Consider the following 15,680-nt stretch of genomic DNA (forward strand, 5'->3'; position numbering starts at 1 on the left):
TGCTGAGCCACCCAGGTGTCCCTAGATTAGACTTAAATAATTTGACAATCACTATACTTACCTATGTGATAAACCTTGTCCTGGTGTCTTGCAACATTTCCTGGCACCTAAGTTCCTATTTTATCAATGTACACTGGTATTCAATACTGTATAACTGTAGTGCATTTTTATAAAACTCAGTGAATTCCCCTAAGTTATCTATCATTGTTCCAAAAATTGACTCTCTTATTAACATATGACTTATGTGATGATTTAAAAATTGTCTTGCAGTTGATGCCGTTTCAACTGTACTTCTGAGGGGCATCGTTGTAGTCATCTCAGCGCATGATGGTCATTGCATTTTAGAAATATCATGTTGGTGGCCACTGGGAAGGGTTGATTGGAGAGACCAGAGGCAGGGAGGTCTTAGAGGACAGCACCAAAGGAGATAAGTCATTACTGAGGCAAGAACAAAGGTTATTGCAATGGGAACTGATGAGACAAATATAAGAACCAGGATTCCACCTTGAGCACTTTTACATCCTAGCACCACACCTGCACATAGTTGGTACTTCATAAATCTTTTTTGGGTAAATGAAAGGAATCTACAAGAATTAAAGAGGAGTTGTTGAAGTGGTGGGGGGGGGTGTATCTGGCATTCCCCTTGGTCTCTGGCTTGCCTGGCCTTTCAGTGGTAGTGCCATTAACTGCCATATATAGGGCAGTGGTGTGGCTGAGAGAACACTGTCCACCAGGGGTATGGTCCTCTGACTTGGGAGCAGGGACTGTAGAGAAAAGAGTGGGGAGGGAAAGCACAAACTTCCTCTTTGTCATTCTTGGGTGTGGGGTCGGCATAAGATGGCCATGTGAGACAGACAAGGCTTTCTCCTCTCACTTTTCCTTGCTGCTTCTTTTCTAGTATCTTCCTCCCTGAGCCCTCGGGTTCCCCCACCTTTGTCACCACCTTCTCAACCAAAGAATGGGTGGAACAGGGGAGGTCAACTGGAATAGTGCTTTTACTCTCAGTGTCCCAGGCTCTGTACTTACCCAGCTCCACTCCCGGCTTCAGAAATCTCTCCTCAACTCTGTCCCCTCCGCAGACTTCAGGAAACCAGTCCTGATTAAATGCATTCATACTCCTGTGGAAATGACTGACGGATCCCTTTTACTTGCCCTATAGCTAATAATTTGAGTTTCCAAGGGAGGCTGCTCCTTCTTCTGCTCCACCAAAGTGAAAGCTCCCTAACATTCTTGTGGAGGTGAAGGTGCTAGAGGAGAGAGTTTTGCAGTTGCCATTCAGGCAAGCCGGGCCCTGCCCCGGAGTCCTGCTCTAGGACCAGCTCTCCTGCGCAGGTCCCACTTTCATAGGATTTTCGCTTCCTGCATTTCCAAGCTACCCTGTTCCCTAGAACAGCGGAAGTGGTAGGTATGCCGTCCTGGTCCCAGCAGGAGATGTGGCCTGGCTGCAGTAGGAAGGAGGGCAGCCTGGAGACCATGCTCAATGTGATGTTTCCTACTGTTTGAGATTGAGGGCTTTGCCCACCCAAAGGAGGGCTTGCCCTGCCATATGTACATGTGTAGTTAATGCCTCCCCTTCTTACATGGTTCCAGAATGTCCACTGTGGAGCTGGCTCTGTGCAGCTGACTTCACATAGACCAGCCCCCCTTTGTCCTTGCAACGGTCTATGAGAGGCATCGTTATTTATTCCCATTTTATAGACAGGGAAGTAAAGACTCTAAGAAAGTCATTTGCTCAAGTCCTTTCTTTTTTTTTTTTAAGATTTTATTTATTTATTCATGATAGACAGAGAGAGAGAGAGAGAGAGAGAGAGAGAGGCAGAGACCCAGGCAGAGGGAGAAGCAGGCTCCATGCAGGGAGCCCGACGTGGGACTTGATCCCTGGTCTCTAGGATTGCGCCCTGGGCCAAAGGCAGGCGCTAAACTGCTGTGCCACCCGGGGATCCCTGCTCAAGTCCTTGTAGCTAGAAATGAAAAGGGACCAGATTCAGGCCCAAAGCTGTCCTCTACCCTTCCTGCTGTCACGTAGCCTCTGGCAGAGCAATGTAGACATAGACAGCTTTCGGATGGGGACACCGAGACCCCAGGAGACCTGTTGAGGCTTTCATTTCATTTCATTTCATTTCATTTCATTTCATTTCATTTCATTTCATTTATTTTTGAGTTTCCAAGTGTACTGGTCCAGGAGGGGAGCAGTTAGGAGAGGAGGAGCGAAGAATATTGTGTCCATCGGGTCCCCGCTGGCCGAGTGGGGGGGCCCAGTCACCTTGAGCCTCCCAGGGCAGCACAGCCGCCTGCCTCGGTGTCCCAGGGCTAGAGAAGGAGGAGGGTGCTCTGCTGGCCCCAGCAGATCTGCCCACTCAGACCTCGCCATCCTTGAGCACGTTCGGTCGGGAGCGGGCAATGGGGATGTCCCAGGAGGAGCTGCTCCCAGAGCACGGCTCCCCCGACGTCTCCCGCAGTGCCCTGCTTGCTGCAAAGGCCCCTGGTGCCAGGATCACCCGCGGGGGCTCCCCACCCCCGTTTCCGTAGTAGCCGAGGACAGCTGCCTTGTCTGTGCTCAGGCCGGCGGGGAGGTTAAAGCCGCTGTGCAGGTGGCCCTCCGCGGGTGCCCTCTCCGGGCAGGACAGGCTGGCCGCGTCTGTGGTCCGAAGGTGGGCCGCCAGCTCACCTCGGCCCGGGCGCCCCGCCCTCGCTTGGCTGCAGGTGGTCGGTGAGCGCGGCCAGTGGGTCCGCGTGCTGAGGCCCAGCCACGCGCCCCCTTCCTTGCCTTCCTCCATGTCAGGCCCACTGAGGACCTCCTTGTCCCCCAGAGGTCAGCTAACCTGGACGGTCTGTGGTAAAATTCATCCCTGTTGACCCCAGGACGAGCCTGTATGCATTTCTGGAAACAGGACGAGGATCGAACTTAAGGAAGATGATGCACATGGATCCCTGAGAGCAGCTTTGCTCACACAGGGTCACTAGTCGCCTCTGCTGCCACCAATGTGAGGCTTTTATTAAAATATTAACAACATGGGCACCTGGATGGCTCAGTGGTTGAGTGTCGGCCTTTGGCTAAAGGCGTGATCCTGGAGTCCTGGGATCGAGTCCCACGTTGAGCTCCCCACAGGGAGCCTGCTTCTCCCTCTGCCTATGCCTTTGCCTCTCTCTCATCAATAAATAAATTTAAAAATCTTTTAAAAAATGAAAAAAAGGGCAGCCCCGGTGGCTCAGCGTTTAGCGCCGCCTTCAGCCCAGGGCCTGATCCTGGAGACCCGGGATCGAGTCCCACGTTGGGCTCCCTGCATGGAGCCTGCTTCTCCCTCTGCCTGTGTCTCTGTCTCTCTCTCTCTCTCTCATTAATAAATAAATTTTTAAAAATCTTTAAAAAATGAAAAAAATATTAACAACATAGTTCACTGAACAGTCATAAATGGATAAGCGAAACAACCCATCTCAGGGAAGAAGAGGAAGAGTTTTGTAATTCCCAGATGGAATGTTTTTTGAGGTCTCCATTGCCTTCTATTTAAAGCCCAAACTCCTTTACTTTGAAGTGATTATGGAAATTTTTGGAAGATCTAAATAGATGAAAAGGGGGAGGGAGGGAGAAAGAGAAAGAAGTGACTAACTCCCATCAATGTAGACTGTTTTCTCTCCCTCTTGGGATCTCTATAATCATCTAAACCAAAACGAACAGTGTGTGGCATTCTGTAACTTGCTTTTCTCATGATAGACAGTTGTGAATGCCTTTCCAGAAAATACGTAGTTTTGAATTTTTAGGTAGTCGCATCCGTCGATTGTATGATTTCTTCCATTTCTTCAGAGGTTATAAGGTCTTTACCATCATAAGTAAACAGTCAACTAGCATATCATATCATTAGGGTTCATCTTTAATTCTGTGACCCATCACAAATGTGTTGAAGTGTGATATATGAAGCAAGCTCTAACTTGCTTTTTTGCCCCTGGGTAGCCAGTTTTCTTGATTCCAGTTGCTGAATGGAATTGTTTAATGTCCATTAGTGTGGGATGCTTTCTGTATTCCATAAAATGTCACATTATTATAGATGCCAGGGCCTATTTCAGGACTATCTAGTCTGTTCTGCTCATCTTTCTCATTACTCTGAGACTAGCTCCACACATACTCTTCTTTTTTTTTTTTTTTAAGATTTATTTATTTATTTATTTATTTATTTATTTATTTGAGAGAGAGACAGACAGCATGTGCTTTGGGGAAGGGGTAGAGGGAGAGGGCGAGAATATTAAGCAGACTTCACGCCCAGTGCGGAGCCCGACATGGGGCTCGATCCCATGACCCTGAGATCATGACCTGAGCCAAAACCAACAGCCAGACGCTTAACAAACCGAGCCACCCAGGTGCCCCCACATGTACTCTCTTAATGGACATTCTGTCCTATGTTATCTTGGCAGAGAAAATTCCCCTTCCTGACACTGGCTTCCCCAAAATTTCTTAACTATTTGATCTGTTTATTCCATCCTGTGAAATGTAGAATCAGTCAGTACAGTTTCAAAATCTCATCTGTGATTTGATTAAAATTCCCTTAACCCTTTATACTAACTTGAGAAGAATTGATAATCATTAATATTTAGCCTCCTTCATTGGGACCTGGGTACATCTTCCTGTTTTTTAGATTTTTCTCAGTAGTTTTGTCTTTTTTTTCCATATGTATACTTTTTGCTAGAATTACGTCTACAGTTTGTTTGGGTTTGTTTTTTAAGCATTTGCAAATTGCTGTTTGTGAATGAGAGCATCGAAATTTTTTTCCATATCTCTTTTCATCTGAATTGCTAGGCTAGAATTAAGTGATTTTCGACTCTTAATTCTGTAATATTCCAGCCACTTTCTGGAGCAACTTCTTATTAATTCTATGCTGTTTTAGTTCATTCTTTTGAGTAATCCAGGAGCAAATTACTGTCATTTTGCTTCAGAGCTATTTTCTATGTCTGTGTCTAAGTTCTGGTTTTTGTCATGGAGCTCCTTGTGGGCATGTGCCCACCTCACCTTGCCTTCCGCAAAGTGCCAAGCACACAGGTGCTGCTCAGTGAGGGTCCCTTGAATGAGGGTGAAGGAATCTTAGGCCAAGGAAGTCCTGGTCCCGGGGGGCAGCCCGTTGATGAGCCACTCCAATTTATGGTCTGCACCTCGGTCTTATCAGAAGGCTGGGAGCTTTCAGACCCAGGGAGTCTGATGCAGGCCAACCACCTCACGGAAACCTGCTGCCAATTGTCTGCTCTGTCCAGTGGGGGAGCAGTGGCCACTTGCCCTAGGAGGACCCATTTAGGGGAGATGGGGCTTCAGAGTAAGGCCCTAGCAGAGACTGGGGTCAACCCAGAAAGTCTTGCTCTACCGCCAGCCAGGCTACCCTAGGTGTACAGGGAGAAGCAGGCTCCCAGCAGGGAGCCTGATGTGGGACTCGATCCCTGGCCCAGATCACACCCTGAGCTGGAGGCAGATGCTCAACTGCTGAGCCACCAAGGTAGCTCTGGAACATTCCTCCTAAGGAAGGGAGGCTGAGTTCAGACTCAGCCCTTCCCAGGGTCCAAAGCAGGGAAAGTGACAGCAAGCTTTAGTTCTCTATTTCTATGCACTATGTGGTTGCCCACATTGACTTGTGTTCTCTTCTCTCATTTAGAAAATAGGCATCCATTCACAAGGTTCAAACATGAAAGCAGTCAAAAGATTTCATTAGAACAGTTGTTTTTAAATGTACGCTCTACCCCCAGTGTGGGGCTTGAACTCAGAACCCCGAGATCAAGAGTCTCATGTTCAACTGACTGAGCCAGCCAGGCACCCCAAATATAAAAACCATTTAAAGGACTTAACAGTGAAATGTCTCATTCCACCTCTGCCCTGCCCCACCCAGAACCACTTTTATCAACTTGTGTGTCCTTCTAAAATGTCTTTATGTAGATACAACCACATATGAGTATAGTCTTTTTTAAAAAAAATTATTCATGAGAGACAGAGAGAGGCAGAGACATAAGCAGAGGGAGAAGCAGGCTCTCTGCGGGGAGCCCACTGCAGGATTCAATCCCAGGACCCCAGGATCATGACCTGAGCCAAAGGCAGATGCTCAGCCACTGAGCCACCCAGGGGCCCCTGAATATAGTCTTGATATGGAAGAGCTAGGTTCTTGTCTCACAGAGTCGAAGAATGAATGTCGTGGACAAACAGAGAGTGAGTAAAGTGGTAGAAGATTATTAAGCCAAGATACAGAGAAAGATCTCAGAAGTGAGGGGGGTCCCGACAGGGTTGCCGCTGAAGGCTTTCTGGCTGGCCTTTTATTGAGAACCTAACCAGGCAGCCCACAGCCTTGAGAGTTCTTTGTGCTGTCTTGAGTGATTGACATATGGCTGTCTTGGGGTCTGGTCTGTCCATCTAACCACCAAAGGAAGATACTCCCTAACATTTTGGAGTTACGGAGCCAGGTTTATTTTATTTTTATTTTTTATTTTTTCTGTTTTTGCTGCATTATCTCTGTTTCCTTGGGATGGATAGGAGCCTGACTCTGGGGCCTCTCAGTGTCCTTGGTATTTATGGGAGCCTGACCCTGGGCCTTTCTCTTATCTTGCCCTGCCTAGCCCCATCTGTTCCTAACTCCATCTTACTTCATTCTTACACAATAGGTAGCATCTTATTGATTTTTTTAATTTAAAATATACATTATAGGGCAGCCCCGGTGGCACAGCGGTTTAGCACCGCCTGCAGCCCAGGGCATGATCCTGGAGACCCTGGATCGAGTCCCACATCGGGCTCCCTGCATGGAGCCTGCTTCTCCCTCTGCCTGTGTCTCTGCCTCTCTCTCTCTCTGTCTCTATGAATAAATAAATAAAATCTTAAAAAAAAATAAAATAAAATATACATTATAGGGGGGCCTGGATGGCTCAGTCAGAGAAGCATCTGCCTTGGCTCAGGTCATGATCCCATGGTCCCAGGATCAAGCCCTGCATCAGGCTCCAGCTCAAAGGGGAGTCGGCTTCTCCCTCTCCCTCTACCCCCTACTTGTCCTCTCTCTCTTGCTCACTCTCTCTCAAATAAGTAAATAAAATCTTTTTTAAAAAATATAAAATAAAATATACATTATAATAGTACAAATATTGAACATCATTGTATGCTAGTCACTACTCTAACCTTTTATGTATGTATGTATATATATAAAACTCATTTAATCTTTCTATCATTCCTATTATCATCCTCATTTTGCCATGGAGATTTTTCCATATAAAGAGCTTCCGTGGTTTCTTAAAGCTGCATAGGATTTCACTGTAAGGCTGTATCCTAATTTATAAAACATATTGCCTAGCATTGTTTCTATTTTTTGCTCTTACATACTGCGTGACATTGTACAGATGTTGTTTCAAAGACGTAGAGATAGAGCTATAGAACAGATACCTGTAAGAGAGATTGCTGGGTCAGAGGATAAAAACATTTGTGATTTTGATGGCTGGTGCCAAGCTGCCGTCTGCAGAGTTACTAGTTCTCTTCATAATTGCTCAGCATTTCTCGTTACTCGTATCATTGGTTGAGTAGGAATATTTCAGTCAATTACAATAATCACAGTCTTTGTTGAGAACATTTATGTAGGACTTCTCTCATTTGATCCTCTACTCCACTCCCATGTGAGTTGGGGATTATCCCTGTTTTACAGATAAGAACACTGAGGTGCAAGGAGGTTAGGTATTTGCCCAGGGCGCTGGGCCGAGGTCAGATCTGCATTTGTCCAGCTCTTTTCTCTGCTTCAGCTGCCACTGACATCAGTCACTGGCCCTGCCTCTTGGGTCTCTGTCACTTACATCATATTTCCCGAGGCTGGAAGGAGCTGAAGGCCCTTGACCTAGTGGCAGCCCCCATGATTCCCTCATACTCTGGGCTCTCCAGGAAACCTATGCTGGCCTGGAATAAGTCCTCCTGTGTTTGATCAAGAGGTTTAAGCTCTAAGGCCTTCCCTTCTCGGGGGATGTGGGGAGGTTGAGAGCTGGCGAAGCTGAGGCCCTGTGCCTGGTGCCACAATTTTGAAGTCAGGTTGGCCAGCAGGGTCTCTGCTGGCAGTTCCAAGACAAATTGATCTCAGTAACGGAGGCCAAAGTGGCTCCAGCTAAGATCCTTTCTCCTGGCCTCAGGTGGGCTATCGTTGCTAGTGAGAACAAATTACAGCAATATTTCTGGGGAAATGACTAACAGTATTTTCCTGGGAGTGTTGGAAGAGGCAGCATTGGAGTGTTTGAGACCATGGACTTGAGCCAGACTGCCTGGGGTTTTATGGTAGTTTCCTATGGCTGCTGTAACAAATTACTGCAAATTTGGGAGCTTAAAACATTACAAATTGATTTTCTTTTCTACACCTTTATGTATTTACTTGTAAGTTTAAATTCTTGAGGGGTACAGCATCACATGAATTCTATGGCCAATGGCTTTAGCAGGAAGGTTGCTTGGGAATTTGGCATGAACCATGCCACTGCTTCCACAAGCATGAATTGCTTTTCCCCAGACTACTCTGGTTTGGTTTGTTTTGCCACCGGGAGTCACTCTGTTGTTCTTTGCTTTGTTCACGTAAGCATAGCTCTTGCCTGGATGGAATTCAGTTTCATCTCACGCATAAACACCTTCAATTTTAAGAAGATCTGTGTGCTCCCTCTGGTTCTGGAAACCCCACGTATAGCCAGCAAACACGGCCTAGCACCACAGCCCTGTGGACATACTTGTCATTCTAAGAGTCCTGTTCCCAGCAAGCGTCCACAGGCCCTGGGACGGCTGGGTGGCTCAGCAGTTGAGCGTTTGCCTTTGGCTCAGGGCATGGTCCTGGTGCTGGGATCGAGTCCCACATCAGGCTCCCTGCGAGGAGCCTGCTTCTCCCTCTGCCTACATTGTGTATCTCCCTCTGCCTCTCTCTGTGTATCTCTCATGAATAAATAAATAAGATCTTTAAAAAAAAAAAAGGAAAAAAAGCCTCCACAGGCCCCAAGATGGTAGGAAGAGAAAGGTATAGCGAAATATCACAAAGTTATTATTATGTACCTCTGGAGGTCAGAAGCCTGAAACGGGTTTCACTGAGATAAAATCAAGGTGTCAGTAGGGCCGTGTTCCTTCTGGAGGCTCTTGGGGAGAATCTGTCTTCTTGCCTTTTCCAACTTCTAGGGGCTGCCTTGGTTCATGACCCCGGTCCCTCTTCAAAGCCAGCAGGATAGCATCATGAGACCTCTGCTTCCATGATCAAATCTTCTTCCTCACACCTGCCTGCTTCCCCCTCTATTTTCCTTATAAGGACCCTCATGATTATACTGGGTCCACCCAGATAATCCAAGATAATCTTCCCATCCCGGATCCTTAACTTAATCACATGTACTAAGTCCTTGCCATCATATAAGGTAACATACACAGGTTCTGGGGATTATTAGTACATTTTCTGCCTACTACAGTTTGTCTCTAGAGTCTATCACTCACTAATTGTGTCACCTTGGACAAGTCATTGTACCTCTTGTTCAGGTTCCCCATCATTAAAATGAAGATATAAGGGCAGCCCAGGTAGTTCAACGGTTTAGCGCTGCCTTCAGCCCAGGGTGTGATCCTGGAGACCCAAGATCGAGTCCCGCGTCGGGCTTCCTGCATGGAGCCTGCTTCTCCCTCTACCTGTGTCTCTGCCTCTCTCTGTGTCTCTCATGAGTAAAATAATAAAATCTTTTTTTAAAAAATGAAGATATAATAATTCCTACTCTGTAGGACTGTTAGGAGGATTAAAAGGGTTGATATTCCTCAAATGTTTATAATAATGCCATAGAAGTGTCTGCTAGCTAAAATATATTAAATAACTAAAAGCATGCATACGGTTTGATTTAGCACTCCTATCATTTGTAACCTATTTCATAGAACAGAAGACGCGTTAGGCCACATAAAGTCGGCCTAACATTGTCCATATTGGCATAAAGGGGCAGGGGGAGCACAAATAGGAAATCACTGGATTGTTCATAACGGGAGACTGACTGGATCAGTTGTGGTACACATGGAATTTAAGGGAGCTTTTTTTTTTTTTTAAAGATTTTATTTATTTATTCATGATAGACCATGAGAGAGAGAGAGGCAGACACAGGCAGAGGGGGAAGCAGGCCCCATGCTGGGAGCCCAACGCGGGACTCGATCCCGGGACTCCAGGATCACGCCCTGGGCCAAAGGCAGGCACTGAACCACTGAGCCACCCAGGGATCCCCTTTCAGGGAGCTTTTAAAGAGAATACGTTAGACCCATACTCATCAGACCTCCAGGAATGTTGTCCTAAGCAAAAGTTAAATTAGAGGAGGAAGTTACAGAGTCATGACTCATGATCTCATTTGTAGCATGATCCTTCTTGTAAACCAAGTATCAACCTACTAGAATTGTTGTAGATACTTGGGGCAATTATTTAACCTCTGAGGGCCTCTGTTTCTTCACCTGTGAAATGAGGGTAACGGTAGCTCTCCTCGCCTCTGAAACTCTAGTGAGGATTACACGGGATGCGTCGCCTCAGCTCCTTAAGATCCTTTCGAGCAGCTGCATAGCCTGGCTATCTGTGCAAAGTGGTTTAAAGCAGACAGAGGGCTGGAAGGAGGCATCCGGACGCTCATCTGGTTGCTCGCAGGAAGGGAAAGGAAGTTCAGAAGTGTGTGAAGCACTGATCCCCTGTGTGTGTGGAGGCTAGCTGGAGGCTGGGTGGAGGCTAGGGGGAGGCTGGGTGGAGGCTAGGGGGAGGCTAGCTGGAGGCTGGGTGGAGGCTAGCTGGAGGCTGGGTGGAGGCTGGGTGGAGGCTAGCTGGAGGCTGGGTGGAGGCTAGGGGGAGGCTGGGTGGAGGCTAGCTGGAGGCTGGGTGGAGGCTAGGGGGAGGCTAGCTGGAGGCTGGGTGGAGGCTAGGGGGAGGCTAGCTGGAGGCTGAGTGGAGGCTAGCTGGAGGCTGGGTGGAGGCTGGGTGGAGGCCAGCAGTTGGAACCTCAGTACCTTTCCCTGTGCTAATGCTTTATTGGTGGTTTGGACACCATCGCGCTGGCCACAGACGGAACCGGGGAACATGCCACGATTCGAGGTCACCCTCGAAGGGGAGTCTCCCTAGGAGAGCTGGGGGGCGGGAGGGGGGCGCAGGAGAGCCCTCAACCGCGCCGGCCTCGTGTGTCCGCAGCATCTACTGCCGAGGCTGCTCCAAGCCGCTGTGCTGCTCGTGCGCGCTCCTGGACAGCAGCCACGGCGAGCTCAAGTGCGACATCAGCGCGGAGATCCAGCAGCGCCAGGAGGAGCTGGACACCATGGCCCGGGTGCTGCAGGAGCAGGACGGCGCCTTCGGGGCGGCGCACGCGCAGATGCACTCGGCCGTCAGCCAGCTGGGCCGCGCGCGCGCCGACACCGAGGCGCTGATCCACGCGCGGGTGCGCCAGCTGGTGGAGCACGTGCTGGCGCGGGAGCAGGAGCTGCTCGCGGGGGTCACGGCGCGGTACCAGCGCTGCTACGAGGAGCTGGCGGGCCGCATGGGCAGCCTGGAGGCCGTGCTGCAGCGCATCCGCACGGGGAGCGCGCTGGTGCGCAGGATGAAGCTCTACGCCTCGGACCAGGAGGTGCTGGACATGCACGGCTTCCTGCGCGACGCGCTCCACCGCCTGCGCCAGGAGGAGCCCCACGACCTGCACACGGCCGTGCGCACCGACGGCTTCGAGGAATTCAAAGTGCGCCTGCAGGAGCTCGTCTCCTGCATCACCCGGGGCACAGGTGAGCGCCCACCCCTTTGCATCCTTTTGCATCACTGTTGCTCCCTGGGTGGGGGGAAGGGGCCGGAAAGGACCATTTGCATGTGGCAGAAGCGGAAACTGTGGCTTTTGACACGTGAAGTCTCGGGTTTGCTCGCATGGTAGATTCTAGAGCACAGGGTAAGGAGGAGGGGAGGCCCTGGGGTGGGTCTGCGGCCTCCCAAGGGGGTCACGTTTTACCAATTTGCAAGACCCTTTAGGATGAGCTGTGATGTGGCGATCCTCAGAGAAGTCAAAATACAAAGCTGAGAACCAGACCCAGTATCAGTTCAGCCCCGAAGAGAGAAGCACTCCAGGAAGTTCCTCTTCAGCCCGGTATCTAGCAACAGAGCAGTCAGCAGTGAAGTTAGAGCAGAAGGGAGCGGAGAAAACCCGCTCCCTTGGATGGATTTTTTAAAAAAATATTTTATTTAAAAAATATATTTTATTTGTTTATTCATGAGAGACATAGAGAGAGAGAGAGGCAGAGACACGGGCAGAGAGAGAAGCAGGCTCCATGCAGGGAGCCCGACGTGGGACTCGATCCTGGGTCTCCAGGAACACGCCCTGGGCCAAAGCCGGTGCTAAATCACTGAGCCACCCGGGCTGTCCCCTTGGATGGATATTTACCCCAAAAAATTTGGATGGTTGGTTGGTTGTTGAGTGGTTGGATGTTTACCCAAAACCATGCTGTGGCTCAGTGGAGGAGATGCTTTGCCTCCCCCATGGCCTGTCATCTGGACCAACTGCCCACCTTCGTGGGCCCTGCCTGGTATTGGGCACTTGGGAAGTGGACAGCAGGCCAGTTCCTGAGCTCAAGAGTTGTCCAGTCCAACCAGGACACAGATGGGACACAGTACATAGCTGGAGATGAGGTAGTGCTTGGCTCTGCAGTCCAAATCCAGGAGTCGTGGCGACTCTGTATGAGCTGGTGATGTCGGGGAGGGGGTGGGGGGCTTTCAGAAGACACTGGGGGAAGAGATGCCCAACAGGGCCCCCAGGGCGAGGAACCTTTAAAAGCCCTTAGACAAAAATCTCTAGGCTGAAATCTGAGCTCTAGATAGATAACTGGTGTGAGGACGCACTTACTGGGAGAGGGGTGGGTGGCAACAGAATCTGAAGGCATCTGAGCAAGCGCCAGCCATGGGGGCTCCCTCAGCTCCCTCTCTCCTGCCCTTGGGGCTGGTGGACGTGGGCCCATAAAAGCATAATCCTAGAGTGGTCATGGACTCGTGCCTCCTCCACAAGGCAGCGAATGTTACTCCATATACAGGAAACGACCCCCACAGAGTTTAAGCAGTTTGTCTTTGGTACCGTAACTGGGCAGTGGCAGGGAAAGGAGCTGTGGGTCATAAGAGTACCGTGACGCTCTCACTGTATGCAGAGAAGTCAGCGAGCAATAACAGCCTTTGGATTGTTCACACTTTGCCTTGGTGGCGGCCAAGAAATGGACAGGTACGCCTGGGGCTTGTTCTCTTCTGCTTCCCCCCTCCCTTTTGGGTTCATGCTCACTGCAGTTAGGGAGCTCTCCTTCCACATGGCAGCCCCTCCACGGAGCCCCTCTCCCGCTGCCGTGAGAGGTCCTGAAGCATGAGTCTCTAGGAAAAGCAGCAGGGACATTTCCTCTGTCTCCGGCCCAAGCCAAAATATCCCTGACCTGCCTTTGACCTTTTCTGTGTTCTCCAGATCTAGCTGTACCCAGGAGAGCCAGCCCAGACGCTGCCGGCACTCCCAGGGATTCTTTAGACGTTGACCAGGTGAGAGGGGTTGAGGTCTGAAGGGGAGGCGGTATGGTCCAGCAGATCGGCGGCTCCGGAGTTCCCCTGCGTCAGGAAGGAAACAGTCTTCTTGTCCCCATGTCTGCAGGCAGTAGGGGAGGGAGAGTGCCTGAGAGGGATGGCAGGTGGCTGGACTGGAGCTTTCGGTGGGAGGGAAGAAAGGAAGGCTGGCTGGTTCTGGAACTGGCTGGTTCTGGGCTGCTGAATGCCAGAGTGGCACTTGATGGGTTCGGGAAGGGGTGGACAGGAGGGGTGAAGAAGGCGGTCGCTGTGGGTGGCCCTGATAGTTGTGGTAGAGGACCTCTCCCTTATCCTGTACCCCACCCCAGATACGTGAGCCTTTTCCTGGAATCGACATAGGGGCCTTCCCTTCCTCTCCCCCTACACTTGGCTCTTGGAGCAAGAATGGGGCCAGGAGTCAGACCTCAGGCCCAGCAGCTTGAGTTTCATTGGTGTGATTTCAGGAGCAGCATGTATGCAGGAACCATAGTTTCTCAGGATTTGGAGGTGTCCATAACCCCCCTATGTTGGCATTCCCTCTGCAGCACCCTTGACCTGTGGCTGTCCACACACACACCTCCAGGAACTTGAAGCTCACTCATTCTTGAGGCAGCCACTCCCGTCTCTGGATTGCTCTTAGATTGCTTGCCTGGGTGAAAATGCAGGGGCACCTCTTTGGCTTGCTCTCTTGGATGATTGCAGGCATGATTCCTCTCCTTCGGGCTAAGTTTCCTGAGTTCCTTCTTGGACCAGGCATCTGGTCTCCTCCACATCCTGCTCATCCATGTGTGCGTGCCCCTCCCTGTCAAGGATGTGCACGCCAGACTGATCCATGGAAAGCAGGTCTGGTGGTAGCAGTCAGGTGAGCCTTCCTAGCTTTGCCATGCATGGCCTTTAGGAGAGAGAGATTGCTATAGACAGAGGCAATCTGGAGAGACTTCCTGGAGGAGGCAGGATTTAGCCTCTGAGAATTTTAGAGCTAGGAGAGAGCATGGAGTCTAACCCCCTCTGTTGTACAAGATGAAGGTATGGCCCAGGGAGAGGGTGACTTAACTCAGGGCTCCATGACATGGCGAACTATAGGTAGGACTAGAAGCCAACTCCTAATTGCCTTGGGTACTGCATCCCCATATGTTTAGCTTGAAAAGTAAAAAAGGACATTTTATTGTATTTTTTAGATCAGTAATACAGTCACATTGTCAGAAATAAAAACACAGAAAGTGATAAATATGTCAACTGTACTCCAATTTTTTAAACTTTTGTACACTCACAATTTCTGCATTTCACTGTATATAAGTTGTACTAAAAATTTTTTTCCTGGCCCCCAGGTGATGATAATTTATAGCTAAGTTGAGAACCACTGTTTTGAGGTAGGGAGGACACTCACCTAGCACTCACCTAGCATCCCTCCCTACTCCATTCCTCATTTGAGCCTTCCATTAGCCAGCATCACAATGATTTCTTATACTGCCTAAGACTGTAATTGTGCATATCCTATATTTTCACATAATACCCTACGTATGGCACCTTGCCGCCCAAGTCCTGCACATACCTTACCTGGATTTGAAAAAAGAAAGAAAATGATACATAATGTCTCACTCCCACCTTGTCCCTGTCTTTCTACTTCTCATGCCCATGTACCTATTAATTTCTTACATATCCTTCCAGAATTTTTTTTTTAAGATTTTATTTATTTATTCATAGAGACAGAGAGAGAGAGGCAGAGACACAGGCAGAGGAGAAGCAGGCATCATACAGAGAGCCCGATGTGGGACTCGATCCAGGGTCTCCAGGATCACGCCCTGGGCTGCAGGCGGCGCTAAACCGCTGCGCCACCAGGGCTGCCCGTTCCAGAATTTCTTTATCTAACTACAAGCAAATACGATTACAGGTAGTTGGTTTTTCCGTTCCTTTTTGGTACAAAGGTAGCATAATACCATATATTCATAGTATTGTGGCCAAGCTTTTTCACCCAAGGAAGTATTCTGGAATTCTCTGGAATTCTTACACTGTCCATAGGTAGGGAGCTTCCTGATGCCTTCTGACATCTGCATAGTGGCCTATGGAATGGATGTGACGTACTATATTTAGCCAGTTCCCTGCCAGGGCATATTTGGGTTGTTTTGGTATTACAGTGCTAGAATGAATAAGTCCCCACAGAAATCC

The 15,680-nt window shown here is 49.3% G+C and overlaps 1 protein-coding gene and 1 pseudogene across 12 annotated transcripts in view; one reads left to right on the forward strand and one right to left on the reverse strand.

The window, feature by feature from the left end:
• The window catches only part of PML (PML nuclear body scaffold), a 46,207-nt gene that overhangs the window by 13,022 nt on the left and 17,505 nt on the right, over positions 1–15,680 (forward strand). For all 12 annotated transcript variants that reach the window (XR_013370563.1, XM_077881820.1, XM_077881821.1 and 9 more), the window contains exons 3-4: positions 11,139–11,719; positions 13,423–13,493. Coding sequence is in view for 11 of the 12 variants with exons in the window: in XM_077881820.1 (XP_077737946.1) it covers positions 11,139–11,719; positions 13,423–13,493 (652 nt within the window). In the remaining variant the exon portion in view is untranslated. The remainder of the gene's footprint in view (positions 1–11,138; positions 11,720–13,422; positions 13,494–15,680) is intronic.
• On the reverse strand, positions 8,363–8,695 carry LOC144302906 (large ribosomal subunit protein eL33 pseudogene; annotated as a pseudogene).

Source organism: Canis aureus, chromosome 32 (assembly GCF_053574225.1).
Source record: "Canis aureus isolate CA01 chromosome 32, VMU_Caureus_v.1.0, whole genome shotgun sequence".
Lineage (NCBI taxonomy): Eukaryota > Metazoa > Chordata > Mammalia > Carnivora > Canidae > Canis > Canis aureus.